Source organism: Notothenia coriiceps, unplaced genomic scaffold, assembly GCF_000735185.1.
Source record: "Notothenia coriiceps isolate Sejong01 unplaced genomic scaffold, NC01 NC01_scaffold00019001, whole genome shotgun sequence".
NCBI lineage: Eukaryota > Metazoa > Chordata > Actinopteri > Perciformes > Nototheniidae > Notothenia > Notothenia coriiceps.
This window is the reverse complement of record NW_011351702.1, coordinates 1,681,227-1,697,026: the sequence shown is the minus strand read 5'-3', so window position 1 is coordinate 1,697,026 and position 15,800 is coordinate 1,681,227. Positions and strand designations below refer to the sequence as shown.

General features: G+C 39.9%; 2 protein-coding genes across 3 annotated transcripts in view; one reads left to right on the top strand and one right to left on the bottom strand.

Moving 5' to 3' along the window:
* Positions 1-1,604, bottom strand: part of LOC104951740 (integrator complex subunit 6-like) — a 20,709-nt gene extending 19,105 nt beyond the window's left edge. Inside the window, exons 1-2 of the mRNA XM_010778471.1 lie at positions 1,164-1,604; positions 1,003-1,080 (exon numbers count right to left, since the gene is read on the bottom strand). Of these exons, the coding sequence (XP_010776773.1) occupies positions 1,003-1,080; positions 1,164-1,274 (189 nt within the window). The 5' untranslated portion in view covers positions 1,275-1,604. The remainder of the gene's footprint in view (positions 1-1,002; positions 1,081-1,163) is intronic.
* A 2,845-nt stretch (positions 1,605-4,449) lies between these two features.
* wdfy2 (WD repeat and FYVE domain containing 2) lies at positions 4,450-15,664 on the top strand. Of its 2 annotated transcripts, none has more exons than XM_010778427.1 (9): positions 4,450-4,728; positions 6,512-6,579; positions 9,234-9,307; positions 9,948-10,002; positions 10,444-10,594; positions 13,186-13,298; positions 14,444-14,570; positions 14,954-15,059; positions 15,503-15,664. In XM_010778427.1, the coding sequence occupies exons 1-9, from the start codon at positions 4,592-4,594 to the stop codon at positions 15,647-15,649; spliced, it is 978 nt and encodes a 325-aa protein (XP_010776729.1). In that variant the 5' UTR covers positions 4,450-4,591; the 3' UTR covers positions 15,650-15,664. The 2 variants fall into 2 exon arrangements, with proteins under 2 accessions (XP_010776729.1, XP_010776730.1); XM_010778428.1 differs by having other exon boundaries at positions 15,487-15,628.
* The last annotated feature ends 136 nt before the right edge of the window (positions 15,665-15,800 follow it).

The window sequence follows — 15,800 nt, the reverse complement described above, 5'->3', positions numbered from 1 at the left end:
CCCCCCGCCTCTGATCGAATGAAAATGACAAAGTCTGTTTAACGGTGAAACGTGTTTAACATTAATATATAGGGATAGCCCTACTCTTTCATCGCGGACGATCTTTGCCTAAGACCGACGTCACGACCAGTGTTATTAACAAGAACTCGGTTTATCTCCTTTTTTTTGCCCATATATGTATAAATAGTCAGGACTTAGTGGTTGGTTTTGTTGAAAGGACGTATTAGAGCAGATCACCAGTGTTGTGAAGGACGCACAGAAATAATCGATCGAAACACGTGCAATAATTTGGATGTACAACAGAGCATATATAAAAGAAAGTTACGACCTACCTTTGCCTCTCGGTACAGTGGCAAGCCCAAGGAGAGAAACCCTATAGTCGTACCCACTTCCTGTGACAAGTCCTTTGGATCAACTACGAGACTACACTCTGAGGAAGGTAAGACTCTCCTAGTGTCCTATGTACCTACACATTCGGCCCTGCTCCTCTCAAGAGATGGTGGAGTATGACCACGCGATAAGGCGTAACAAGTTTACTGTACTCTTATTATTATTATAAGGAGAAATGGACGCACTGGTGCTACAACGTCAGCCCCGAAGGGCGAACTACTTCGGCCAAGGTCTACATGACTCCGTATGGACGCACCAGACGAGGCGTCGCCACCAGAGACTACTAGTGGCTGCGCAACGAGACGGTCGCGGCGGTACTATAGGAAGGAGTTGAAAAGACTGCCCGTCGCACAGCGCGCAAATATCCTCCTCCCTCCTCTCCCCCCCCAGATATCACCTCGCTGTATAAATAACACCCAGAGTTCCTTGCTGCTCACATTGAAACAAAATGTCGGCCATGTTTTAAAAGGGGTATGAAAGCTCCTCCTGAAGATTTTTTCCTCTACACACAATTGATGTAGTGATCACAACGTGGTGGTGGAGCCAAAGGAAAGGGGGGAGACAGGACAGTGCAATCTGCGCCAATGTAAAGCCGGACAAAACAAACTCTACCTTTATCCCGAAGGGGACGTCTTCAAAATTTACCAACATGTACCGGTCCCCGCGGCTGGCCGGATCTCTGCCCCTGAGCTGTGGAAATAGTAGAGAATTAGCCGAGTTTGCAACAGTACAATGAGGATGTCGTGGGGATCTCCCAATATGGTATACAGTACCTTCATAAAAGTCTCAACAGCGCCTTTTGCTATGTCCAGAAAGGTAGTGCCCAGATGGGTGCGCTGGTTCATTGAAGCGGACGTGTCTATCAGAAAAAGTAACACGGGCATTGTGATGGTAATGACACGTTCTGCATGGACTTGGTGTCAGTACAACCGGCCAAAACGCAAAAAAAATCTTTTGTTCTCCTACCCGCCTGTATCACCTCTCAGCTAGCTAGCTGGCTAGCTGGCATGCTAACTGTCTGTCTCACACATTCTTCTCAAAAAAAGTGTAAGAATAGTGAGGGTAGAAGCCCTTTCCGGGCTAACTAAACTAAAAACCTCAAACCCTAGGGGCAGGTTATTGATTCACGAGGGATTTTGATAATTTTAACAATATTTTGCGAATATTTCTAAGTTTCATAGTAACAAAGTTCCCCCCTCATAGTGTGTCCCTGCTTCTCCCTACACTGAATGCGCTGTGGCTCAGCAACTGGTTTTATCATTAGCTCATCGCTAGACCACACCCCCTAAACGGTCTGTCAGTATCACATGGAATATTACTCGCTTCTCATTGGCCGTGTGAAGCCTCTCATTACCATATCCAAATAAGGCCAGAGCTGAGCGTCTCGTGCGCATGCTTGCCTGTCTGAGAGGAATGCGAGGAAAATATTCTGTAGATGCAAATATGTGTGTCAAAGAACTATGTCGCGACGCACTCTGTTGTAGAAGCCTTGAACTAAGTTATTTGAGCACATTATAACAATGTCTGTCCTGAGAGATAATTACATAATCCATATTTACCTCATCCTATGCACGGGCGTGGGCTACTGTGAAAGACAACCCCTAAAGAGGAAACTCAAGATAGACAATAATATGGAAATTCAAACTGTGAAATATTAACCCAGTGATGCACACAGGGTGTACAGAAAGTACTTATTCACACTATTTGTTGCTTTGCAGCTTGTTTTCATGTGATAAACAAGTAAAGACAGCCCTTCTTTGTGAAAAACAATGTGAAGGAAGAAAGGTTTAGCTGAAGAGTCGCTGCAAGGGATTGACATGCGCAAGCACGCACTCACACAACACTAGCTGTAAAATGGCTATACTTTGCATAAATGCATTTATATATCGCTTTTCCTGGTGCTCAAAGACGCTTTATGAATAGGGATTAAATAAGTGAGATTTATTAAAGTAGTAAGTCAGATTTCTGTTATCGCATCCCATCAGTTTTGGGCTTTCACTAACATGTCTACTTCACAAAATATATCTCAAAATACCACACACACTTAGGAATTCTTCAATTGATCTCCAACAGGCTCCACATCATCTGAGCTGATTATAAGCTTCACTCTTAATGTCACATGACACTCAGCACGATTTTGCAATAACATTTACATAATGAAGCTCCTTGGAAAATATTATCGCTTCCGCAAAAATAAGAGGAAACCATCCGGTGGCAGTCGATAACAAAGAGGAGGAAGGTCTATTGCCTCTTGTTTGGCTGAGTTCTCGAATGCAACACACACACACACACACACACACACACACACACACACACACACACACACACACACACACACACACACACACACACGCACGCACGCACACACACACACACGCACACACACACACACACGCGCACCCCCGTTCATTATCCGGCGTGTCACAAACAGGTTTTTCAGAATAAAAATAATTATGGAGAAAGTGTAATAGGATTTGGTGGGGAAAAATGTACACAGCTTGTATGAACATGTATCACCATTTTGTTTCCATGTATTTGCAAGATTTACAAGTATGTTCCACTTTAAAAACGCAAAATATTGGCAAAAGGTTTGTGATATTGGGAGGGATGAGCCTCTCTTTATGCACACATGCAGAGCACACACAGTGAAATGTGTTCTCTGCTTTTAACCCATCCTCGTACCAGGAGTACTAGAGCAGTGGGCATGCAGCTATTGTACAGCGCCTGGGGGGCAATGGGAGTGGGGGTTGTCTGGTGCCTTGCTCAAGGGCACCACAGCAGGGCAGGAGGTGAACTGGGCCCTATCCAAGTCAACACTCCATACTTTAAGTCTGTTCAGGGACTTGAACCGGCGACCCTAGCACCCAGTCCAAGTGACTGAGCCACTGCCATCTTAAATAGTGAATGGTTGTAATTCTTTCTTTTATTTGACTAATTTATGATAAAATAATATATAGGCTACTGTGGTAAAAGTAAAACATTCTGTAAACTTAGTAAACAAATGCTGAACCCTACAGCATACACATTTTAAACCTTTTATTTGGAAATCCCCAAAAATCTGACCGGAAATAATTGTCATCATGTTTCACAACTTTCTGTAAACAGAGGAGCTAAACGTTACACTTCGTTGTAACGTTTACATTTAATAGTTCAATCATTCATATACTTTATCTATACAAATAAGGTCATCATTACATCTAAGATTGTCAGTCAGGATTTTACTATGAAAGTCATAACCAGAAGTGGGATGTTTTGTTGTGAAGGGGACTTGATTACTGTGTGGGTCCTTCAGTGACATGTATAAAGCTACCAAGAGTAGCTTAAAATAGACTTCAAGTTGTTTACCTTCAGCATAAAAGCAAGCTGCATATATCATATTCACCTTATTGAGTAACTTGTTGACAGTTTATTTTTCATATTGTGTAGTACATGTTTAACAGAGGTTTAATTTCCACAGTGGGAGTCATGTTTGAACAAAGTCTTTTGTGCAACAGTGTGTTGTTCTGTTTTAATATAATGTGTTGGTAAGGACATGGCTGTTTTTTAATATTAGAAATAGTAAGTGTTAGGGGGGTTACTTACTTAATAAAATACAATTGATAATAGACTACTGCTTACCCTGCAACATGTTTTAGTAATGCAACTATTACATTATTATTCAAAGAGATGTTTCCTATGAATTTTTGATTACTTTCATAACTTACATACACTTAAATCATGAAGTGCACTCAACACAACAGTGATTGAGGCTGAGACTTTTTTCTAACAACTGCTTCTCTGTCATCTTTGTATATAATAATTTAAAAACAACTTCAACTTCATTATCTAGAAGGGTTTATCATTCCATTTACAATTTAAAGGGTGTCTTTACTGTTTTGTAGAACACTTAAAGGAGTGAAGTCCTATTTAAGTAAAGTTAATTATTCTTTCTTCTTTATATTTTATTCTTCTAGAAGCCTTCGATATAAATGCTTTTATTTTGACATCAAACCAGAAGTTTTATTTTGTTGACCGGAAGTGCTTGCTGCCTGATTGTAGGCGGATGTGTTGTGTTTGTTGTCAGCTGACAGGCAGCATCCGTCACAACACCGCGCTGCTCGCTGACAGCTAGCTAGCAGCTATTAGCAGCTATTAGCCGGGGCTCTGCGGGTATGTTTCCCGGAGTCTGGACCGTAGACGGAGGTTTGTGTACTACCGACTCATGGCGGCCGAAATACTGCCCCAACCGCAGGCTCGGAAGCCGTGTCTGCTGAGCAAAATCGAGGCTTTCCAAGATGTGGTTAGCACGGCGGTCATCATTCCCAAAGAAGACGGCGTTATCAGCGTGTCGGAGGACAGGTACATTAAGCTGCACTGCGGCTGGACCACAACATAACATTACAATCCTCCATTAAATCCATCAAAATCGTCATTATGTTGTTGTTTTTTACCCAACAACAGTGTCTATGCTCAGAGGTGGGAAGTAACTAAGTAGATTTACTCAAGTACAGCTTAAGTAGCCTACAATGTTATGCTATTTTGTATTTCTACTCCACTACAATTCAGAGGTAAATTATGTACTTTTACTCCACTACATCTATTTAGCACCTTTTAGTTACTTTACAGATATTGATTAATGATGTGAAACACAATCAACATTTAAATCAGACTTTAGTTCCACCTGGAGTAAATTCACAAGCTACCCTGCAGTATACAAAGTCATTAAAACTAGCTGCACCTTTACCAGCTTTGATAACACTTTAATGTTCAATCATTATAATACAAAAATAGAATATATTATTCTGAATTGGACCAATCTGCATAATGAGTACTTTTACTTTAGGTACTTTAAGTGTATTTTGCTGCCAATACTTTTGTACTTTTACTTGAGTAACATTTTGAATGCAGGACTTTTACTTGTAACAGTCAGAGTATTCCTACACTCTTGTACTTCTACTTTTACTAAAGTACAAGATCTGAGTGCTTTCCACCTCTAAAAATAACATTAAAATCAAGATTCATAAACGTAATTTAATGTTTTTTACCCAACAACAACGTCTTCTCTCCAGTTGGTCATTGATTAAGCTCGCGCCGCAGCCGTTGGGCTTAATCATTTCAAAAAGCCGTTTGGAGCAGAAACAGACCAACGGTTTATGGGTAAAGACGAAAACACAGCATAACGTTTCTATAAAAATGTCAGCTGACAGTCAATATTTTTAATATACTTTCTATCTATTGGCTTTTTTCCTTAAACATGCATTTTGTTCAGAATATAAACTCATATGTGTACACAGTGGAAGCTAATCACAACGAAGGGACAAACAAAAAAGCTGAAATACAAATTGAGAGAAAACTAAATAAATAGGCTACAAATAAAACAAAAATCGAAGCAGTAACTTATTTATCTTTGGAATAAGAGCACTTTTTTGTTTCCCCCCTCGCTCTCCCAGTTTTAAAGTTGCCTCTGGCTGTATCTGTGGCTTCTTTGGTTGCCAAGTGTATTTATCCAGTATATACTGACATCTGCATGAGGGTGTGTGTGATCCCCTGCATGTTCAAAGGTTGCGTTTCCTATAATACTTGTGCAATCTCAATGAATGTACCAATTACACCTAGGATACTTTTGAATATACTCATAGTAGCTATATAAGCTATAGTACCAGGTTTATTTAAGTCGTCTTATGCCTTAGTATTTTGGTGCAAACCGGTCACAATAGTAAGAGAAAAACAGGTACTGCAATTGATATAAAGGAAATCAAATAAAATGAAAACTTTTTGTTGATATGTATTAGTAGTTTACATGCAAATATGGCAGACAGTGGGTCAGATTGCACATAAGGAATCCAATGCAGGAATTAAACATCGTAAGCAGGCCCCACTGTTCTGAGAGCATAAAATATAGATTTGTTTGAACTTAATAACGATCTTATTCATGTAGTGGTACGTCTATATACTATTAAAAATATTCTTAGAATTCGATTTTCGTCAGTCCAAAGCCCAAAGATGTTCACTTTAATATGATATAGAATTACAGGAAATCTCCTTCTGCATGTAAAATGACTAACCGTTGCACTCTCCATTACGCCTCAGGTGCCATCAGAGCTCTTGTAATTTGGCTTTAATGTTCTGGTTTCTCCCACAGGACGATCCGGGTATGGCTGAAGAGAGACAGCGGGCAGTACTGGCCCAGTGTCTACCACACAATGACCAGTAAGTATCCTTTCCTATATCTTCCCCTTCACATATGGGTTTACCACTAAAACGTATTTTTGGCTCCTGTTTTGAGGAAATATTTTTAAACAAAGGTTTGAACAAGCCGATCGATTGCTCAGTGTAATCTAATAAATCAGTAATTCCTCAGAGAGTGGTGGCATATTAAAACAGCAAAGGGACAGTGCTGACGAAAGGTTGTTAATAGAAGTAGAAGAAGCAAATATATAACAAAGTTAGATAACGTCACAACCATGGTAAAGAGGAGTAGCAGTTTAATACAAAATGGGTTAACTAGCAGCCATGAAGTATCACATGATCAGTGTGATAGCACATGATCATGATTGCACAACATTGGTACATGAATATGTATGAGTGCGTCACGTTAGTCCACAGAGTCGTCCAGACCCTGTTCTGTTCGCTCTTCCTGTTTGTTTCCTTTCATTCTGTGTCAGTGTCTCACCTCTCCTTGGATAAAATAAGACCCCTAAAAGCTGAGATAGCGATTCCCAAAGTAGACAAAGCACAACCATGTTTTTATTTTCTAAAACACTGAAAATGTCTTATTCAAAGGGGACTGTCGGCCTTGATAATGATCAGAATGTCACCAGATTTGGATTCAATCTTGATGCCATCTCTACAGAGGCATAGCATACAATAAAGCAAACATTTCATCAATATCTGTGTTAATTTGTGCAAAATATAAACTTAAACACATGAGTATTAGGTGGGAATTAAATCGGGAGTTTGTTGCTCTTCTATCAAAGCGTGGAGTTTACTGAAATAAGATTAAGAGTCAGAACTCATGTACGATCATGAACTCTCCTCTCTTCCCGTCTCTGACAACGCTTGTCCTCCAGTTGTGCAACTCAAGTAAATCCCATGCTGCCATCAGCAAAATCTGAAGCTTACAAAAGCATGACCAGAGGCTGCAGATACTCAGGCCTTTAGTTAGATCATATAAAAACTGAATTTGCAAATGATAACACAGTATACAGGATTTACTGATATAATGTTAATCGTACGTGACATAACATTGTATATCATAGAGGTAGAAATACTGAATTATAGCATTTCTTTCATACATAATCAGTGCATAATTGTATCTTTGAGTTGATTTGTAACATATTTTTCATGGTTTGTTGAAACTCCAACTTTGGAAGTACGTTTATTTTGCCCCCGAAGCCTCAGTCAACACATTTGGGAAATTGCAACACAACAATATTTTCCAAAGTTGTAAAAAGGTCAACAAAATAACTCTTATTTATTTACAGTGTATTGATTGTGTGGGTTATTTTTTACACACACTATATCGGATGGAAATGAGCTATTAGCTATAATCTGGCATAATTCATCTCTTCTCTGTTCTCAGATGAATGTATTTGTATGCATGCATGGTCCTTGTTGAAATAAATACATAATATATATATATCTGCCAAACAGGGTCTCAACAGAGAGGAAGATCTGTCCCAAACATCTGATAAACAGCACTATAAGTATATAATCAGTGTTGGGTGTAACGCGTTACAAAAGAAACGGAGTTACAGTAATGTATTACTTTTTGCTGTAACGAATGCATTACTAATGAAATGTGGGTAATATACTACCCGTTACAATTCTCAGTAACGCAGTTACAACACATTTAACCCGGAATTAAATGGTGTTTTGTTTTTTAAGAATTCATTAACATCGCAAGACATTCCGACACCAGAGAGAAATTGTGCGGGTAGATTAGTAAGCCTGGTGTTTACCCGTCTGTCGGGTGTTCTTTTCCCCATAATGACCGCCTCGCTGCATATCATCCCGCTTATTACACGGCCATATACTAAACAAACTACACAGCCCATTCCGTGTTCCTGTTATTGTTTACTTCCTCTCTGCCTTCTTCTGGTGATTTATCTGACATCCAGCGCTCCGTCTTTTAACCTCTTTTCCTTTCTCTTTGTTGATCCTCCGTAGCAACCTTCATTATAGTCCTTGACAGTGGTCTGTACTGCTGTATTAACAACGTGTCACATGTTAAGAATTTACAATCAGAACCGAGTATTCAACTAAGCCGTGTAATAAAAGTGGTTAGTAGCCTTAAGGGCCTACACAGTTGTTATGCTATACCACATGCTCTTCACTGGATGTATAATGAACTCCACTAAACTACATTTCAGCATTTAAAATACCTAGCCATTCTTTTGAGGTTATTATGGTAAAGTAACTCAAAAGTAGTGTAACTCATTACATTTCAGAGACAGTAATATTGTAATATAACTTATTACTTAAAAAGGACAGTAATATGTCATATGTACTATATTACATTTTGGAAGTAACTTCCCCAACACTGTATATAATACAAACAGGGAACAAACATATTTTGGCTTTTAATGTCAGAGGTACATTTAAAAAAGTTGATATATTTATTGGAACAAAATAAACAAAGACATCACCCTGGATAAGTAACTAAAATGGACTTTGTTTGACTATTTAATGACATTTAAAAGACCAAACAATACACCTATTAATCTGTCTGCTTATTATTTTCTATTCTTTTAACTCTATTTAACATTTGGTAAACAATTAAAACAATTAGGCCCTAATTTGGACTGGAAAATCGTATTAAAATAAAATAAAAAGGGTAAATTATTCTTCTTGTTTGTGTCCAGCGTCGTGCTCCTGCATGTCCTTTAACCCAGAGACCAGGAGGCTGTCATTGGGCACGGACACCGGCAGTATCCAAGTAAGTCCAACCCTTTCCACTTATTTAACTGAATATTGTGTGTGTGTGTGTGTGTGTGTGTGTGTGTGTGTGTGTGTGTGTGTGTGTGTGTGTGTGTGTGTGTGAACTGTGGGCTGAAAATAAAAACGTCTCTTTAATTTCCTCTTTAAGATGTGTAGAGAGATTTAAGTAGTTTTATTTGATGTCATTGGCCGGTCTTTTGTAAGATGCACCATTTTTTTTTTTTACTGTCCAGCTTATTTAGTTGTTTTAGGGGTTTCACAGTGGGAGTTGTTTATTTTGGAACAAGTTGTCCCGAAACAAATTCAGACAGTAACACTGCAGAACATTTCCAAGGTTTTGAATCTCAGTACAACCTTGTGTTAACAAGTTGTGTAGTAAGAGGAAGGCCTGCAGATTTGTTATTAGTGATTTGCATTTACATCTGTAGAACAGAGGGAAGTGTTTATCTTCCTGCAGGAGGGAGGCCTACGCTTCAAATATGATCACGTTTTCGGAACATTTTAGTTTCTCTGTAACTACGTACTTACTGGAATTTCTACACAGGAACTTCATTTGTTGCCATTTATAGATTTATTTGGAAACCTTGGTCATTGAACTCAGTCACTGTGAACATTTCTCTCCACTTCCTGTCTTTTAGGAGTTCATCCTGTCAGAAGACTACAATAAGATGACCCCAGCAAGCACTTACCAGGGTGAGACAGGAAGTGTGTGTGTGTGTGTGTGTGTGTGTGTGTGTGTGTGTGTGTGTGTGTGTGTGTGTGTGTGTGTGTGTGTGTGTGTGTGTGTGTGTGTGTGTGTGTGTGTGTGTGTGTGTGTGTGTGTGTGTGTGTGTGTGGGTCAGTCTGTGACAATGTGTTGGAGCACTAGCCAAAAGAAGCGTGAGTGTTACATAGTGATGTCACTTTGTTCAGATGTAAAAAAGGAGTCCAACTGAGGGGGGGGGGATTTAAGCCTTTTTAGACCATTCACATACAAAAACCTATATCACACACTACTGGAGACGGATCACCTTTTATAAGCATAATAGGGCCTCTCCAAATGCTTATTTTATGAACACTGTTCACCAAGATACTCTGGATAGGTCCCTGCACTGTGCTTGTGAAAATAAATCTTGTGTGTGTGTGTGTGCGCAGCCCATCAGGGCAGAGTCTCAGTGGTGCTGTTTGTGTTGGAGATGGAGTGGCTCCTGAGCACCGGCCAGGATAAAAACTTCAACTGGCACTGCTCTGAGAGCGGCCAGCAGCTGGGGACGTACCGGACCGCCGCCTGGGTGTCAGGACTCCAGTATCCTTTAATAACCCTCCTGTTTGTTGTCTTGATTTGTCCGCTACTTTGCCTCACACTCAATAAACCTGACAGCTTATCTTAAAGGGAGATGAATGGATTCAACCAAGTGGGAGCCATCTTTGGTGCTCCTGACTGCGAATAATCTCCAGCTTTTATTTATTATAAAACAGTCTATTTTAAGGGCCACAGCAACATTACACAGAGCAATTTGAGCTTAGCTTCCTGTTAGCGTTGTGGCTAACAATAGGCATCACACATGCTGTTGTCATGGAAACGGTGTGAATAGCTTTCAGTAATAGCCAGATGAAAGGCTCCGCGGCAACACGGATCCTTACCAATGAGCTGTGAGGTCATCACTCTGCAAATCTTTACAGCAGGAGAGCACTTTTATTCTAGCTACAACACAAAACACTAATTTGGCGTCTCCCCGGGAACCGAACTTACAAAAATACATCATGAGTTGCTCTAATGTCTGCATTTATAGACTACTGATGACGAACACAAGAAACCATGAATTACACATTTAAATGAGTTCATTTGAACCCATAAGGACCCTCCGTGACACGGGTGTCACATGAACTTTAAATGTTCTGGAAAGTTCCTTATACAGCTTTAGCCTGCGACACACTGAACAGTCTGGTGGGTCATGGTCCAGGTCATGTGATTTTGTGTTCCCATAACAACGTGTCCAAGATGTCCATGTGCCAGACTAACACATGTGACATAACAACAGCTTTTTGTTTGTTGCTAAAGGTAAAATTCAAGCCATTTAAGAATTAAAATGCTTACATAACATGTCCTTTATTACATTTAACCTGTTGTGGAGACATCTCTTGATCAAATTGATATGAAACAAATGAGACAAACATCGCTGTGACACTGATGTCACATCGGGACTTTAACCCTAAACTTTCACAGTAAACCCAAAGTGACATATATGCACAATTAGAAACATGATTATGATCTGCTCAGTTAATTTAGCTGATTCAATTATATTGAGTTGATATGTTCTTATTCTTCAATTCAAAGAATGTTCAAACTGATTCAAACCAAAAAATCCTCCTCATTAAGGTGGAGGAGAGCGAAATGAGGCATGGCTAAAATGCATGATCTGTTTGGTATTTTGAAAAAGAAAACGTATAAATATACCTTATATAGGTATGGCCCTAAAATATATTATTCAAATATAGCATGATAGGTCTCCTTTAAGTTAGAAATAAGAGTTATTTTACCATTAAAGCCCAATGTTACATATATGTAACATTTCAGATATTTGACACTAGGGGGGGGGTTCTTGTCAGAAATGTGTTCTAGGTGGTCTATTTAGTCTAAATTATGTTCCCCTTAATTTCCCCAAAAGTAGAAATGGGTTCGGGTTCTAAGAACAGTAACTGCTTTAATCAAAAATCAGAATCAGGTTAGTTGCCAAGTATTTTTACACATACTAGAATACTATTTTGTATACACCACTGCATACATATTTTATTTAGTATATTATATATATATATATATATATATAATATTAAGTTTTTAAAATTAGACAAATATAGAACTATTATAAAAACTTTAAAAAAAATATTTACTGAGTAAGAACATACCTGAAAAATAAAATGTGTAGTCTAATTTACCGCCTCAAAATGAATATACATTGAAAAACAAATCAAATCAAGGCAGTTTTTGATCAAATAATGAACGGATTATCGATCTCAGATTCCTAGAGAGATAAAGATCATTTCTGTTATTAGAAGAGCAGAAGGATTTAGGTTTGATAGGATGCAGGTTATTTCTTGTTCTTCTTCACTTCGGACAGATTTTGGTCCGCAGTGACTTAACCAGGCCAGAGGAGGACTTTGAATAAATGGCCAGTGAAAGAACGAAGAGTCCTCCACTTCCACTACCACTACCAAGGGCTAGGACTTTACATAGTTTACACACAGATACAACCAGTGGTGTAGTGGTCGTTGGACGGGGGGGATCGCGGTCCCCCCACTTATTTGGAGCCCCCACTTTTTTGAAGCATGATTTTTTTTTTTAATAGTCTATACATTTTTTATGTAACTTATGTGCCGGTGTGTCCATGGTTTTGAGTCTGTGTGTGTGTTGAGCGCAGTGCGTGCTTTTTGCAGTACAGTAACTAAAGTAGGACTAAGCATAGCGGTAGTTTCTGTAGACCTGCTGTCTGCCCGTTTTGTGAGTGCACTGCACACTTTGGGATGACTAGGGTGACCAGGTGCACAGCATTTTTATCATTTGTCCCGCGTCCCACAAATTGAGAGTATGTCCCGCATTTGAGTGACAGTCGCGCAGAAAGTTTGGTTCGCTGACGTCCGGCACCGCCCTTTATTATTATATTTTTAAACGGCATCATGTAAGTTGCGCTGACAGGCGTCAGAGGTCCACAGTGCACCCCCCACCCCCCGTTGACAGTTCACGAGCGTCGACATTGCGTCCACCCAGTAAAACAAATCCCCACTACACCACTGGATACAACTATTATTTTTACTGTGCAGATTTTGCAGTGGGTTCTTGGGTTCAGATAAAGGTCCAACTTAATGCATCAATAGCTTTAGACCTTAACTCCATCCCAGGTTTGATGTGGAGACCAGACACGCCTTCGTGGGAGATCAGTCCGGTCAGGTGACCATCCTGAAGCTGGAGCAGGACAGCTGCAGCCTGGTCACCACCTTCAAGGGACACACAGGTACACACACACACACACACACACACACACACACACACACACACACACACACACACACACACACTGGTGCTGAAGCTATAAATCAGTTAGTCGATCACTTTACTGATTCTCTCCGTCATTGCCTCTGCCAAGGAGCTGCATAAGCAGAATCACAACTCCATTTTCTTGAGAGTTGGTTGAAGGGTGTATCATGGGACAACAAATAGCCCCTGTACATTTTGCAACTGATCTGAATCACAGGGCGGTTACACACAATAACTTTCACTTTAATTAACTCTGCGAGATGGGGCATGTGAACTGCATTCATGTGGTGTTGAAACAATCTTAAAGCCGAGTTCCCGACTGGAAAATTCACTTGAGCTCAAATTGAAAAAACAGATATCAACATGGTTTTGAAATGATCTGAGCAATAACACAGCTTCTTTGTAGCATCCATGTTGTTTCCTCCTCATGATAGAAACATCTTTCCAACTTGCGAAATGGGATTTGTAAAGCATCTAGGCTCGTAATAAATTCACCAGGGTTTTAAACAAAGATGTTGAATTAAGGGGCTTTGCGACGTGTTCATGACTGTTTTTGAAATATCAGAAGCGCAGTAGAAAGAAGCGACATGCAAAGGAGAAACAGTCAGCATGAGAGCCATAAATTCATGTCTCCGTCCAAAGAGCTTATTCAGCTCAGTTTGTCTTTCAACAGAATCATTGAAAAACTTCTGGCCTGATTTCATAAAAGTTGCTTGATGGGTGTTTCCTGAGCCAAGTCACAACACATTGAGTTTTGCAGCAGATCCTAGTTTCAAGGCAGACACACGAAATATGTTTAACTTTTGTTAACATTGTGAGATAGGGAACAAGTGCTGCATTCATGTGGTGTCAAAATAATCATAAGATGTGTTCCTGACTAGTACAATTCATAAAAACGCCCTCTCAAGTCAGAACAACATCTCTGAGACAGATATCAAGGTGTTGCACAAAGACTCTTGGTTTCAGATGAGTTCAGGACTTAAAATAAATATGTCCAACATAGTGATAGGAATTTTATCACACTCACATTTTGTGTGTGTGTGTGTGTGTGTGTGTGTGTGTGTGTGTGTGTGTGTGTGTGTGTGTGTGTGTGTGTGTGTGTGTGTGTGTGTGTTGCTCCAGGTAATGTGACGGCGCTGTGTTGGGACCCGGTCCAGAGGGTGCTGTTCTCCGGCAGCTCAGACCACTCCATCATTATGTGGGACATTGGGGGCCGCAAAGGCACCGCCATCGAGCTGCAAGGACACAAGTAGGAAACACAAACATTCACTCCGATCTGGAATAAGGGTGTTGCCATATACTAGTATTGCTGGAAACCATATTGAATAAATACAACGGAAGCATTGTGCCCATCATGAATCAGCTTTGCACGCTTGTCCGTATAACTATCGCTTATCAGCTACATTGTGAACAAAACATTGAGGGGGAAATCTACAGAAGGAAAGCTAGTGAAGGTTAGCTGCCAGTGTGTAGCACAGTCCTAGCTTACTAAATAAAAGCTAAAAGAGATTGCATTGAGAATTGAAATGTGTAAATTGTTAAGTTGTTTTTACCACTAACCATAACTAAAATCTCCAAACAAATCTTTGTAATTTGTACCTGATTTGTCATTGTGTGTGTGTTTTTCCACAGTGACAAGGTTCAGGGCTTGTGCTATGCCTCACACACTCGTCAGCTCATCTCCTGCAGCTCAGACGGAGGCATTGTCATCTGGAACATGGACGTGACACGACAAGAGGTGAGAGAGAGAGAGAGAGGCAGGCAGGCAGCAGAGTGCGACATGAACGCACACTCAATCTGGGAACTGTGACAGTGTGAAGAAAATAAAATATGGAAATGTGACATGTGTGAGCTGTGTTTTCACGCCTTTTGCACACGCCCTTGTAGTGTCAGAGAGATAAGCGCAGGGCTGCAACTAACAAGTCATTTAATTGTGTATCCATCCACCAGTTACTTTCTAGATTAATCGATAGACTGTATCTATAACATTTTAGAAATAGACAATATCCGTTCTAGTTTCACAAAGTCTAAGGTGATGTCTTTACATTTCTTGTTTTGTCCTAACAGAAATATATTCTGATATGATACAAAACATAACTCTTTTGGGACTTAAAATACATCTTCCTTTGTATTGGGAATCCTAATTTGAAAAGTGCGGATTAAAGTGTGTGTGTTTGATAGACCCCAGAGTGGCTGGACAGCGACTCGTGTCAGAAGTGTGAGCAGCCTTTCTTCTGGAACTTCAAACAGATGTGGGACAGTAAGAAGATCGGCCTGCGACAGGTGCTGTCCAATCACATTACTTTACAAAAGCTTTTATATTTATAAATCCTCAGTCACAAAGCACATCATGATTCACTCATTAGAAGCTCCATTAAATAATTGTTTTGTCTAAACCAGGGGTCGGCAACCTTTTTGATATGAAGTGCCATTTAAAAAAAAGAATGGTTATCAGCGTGCCAACGATCGAGAATTATCA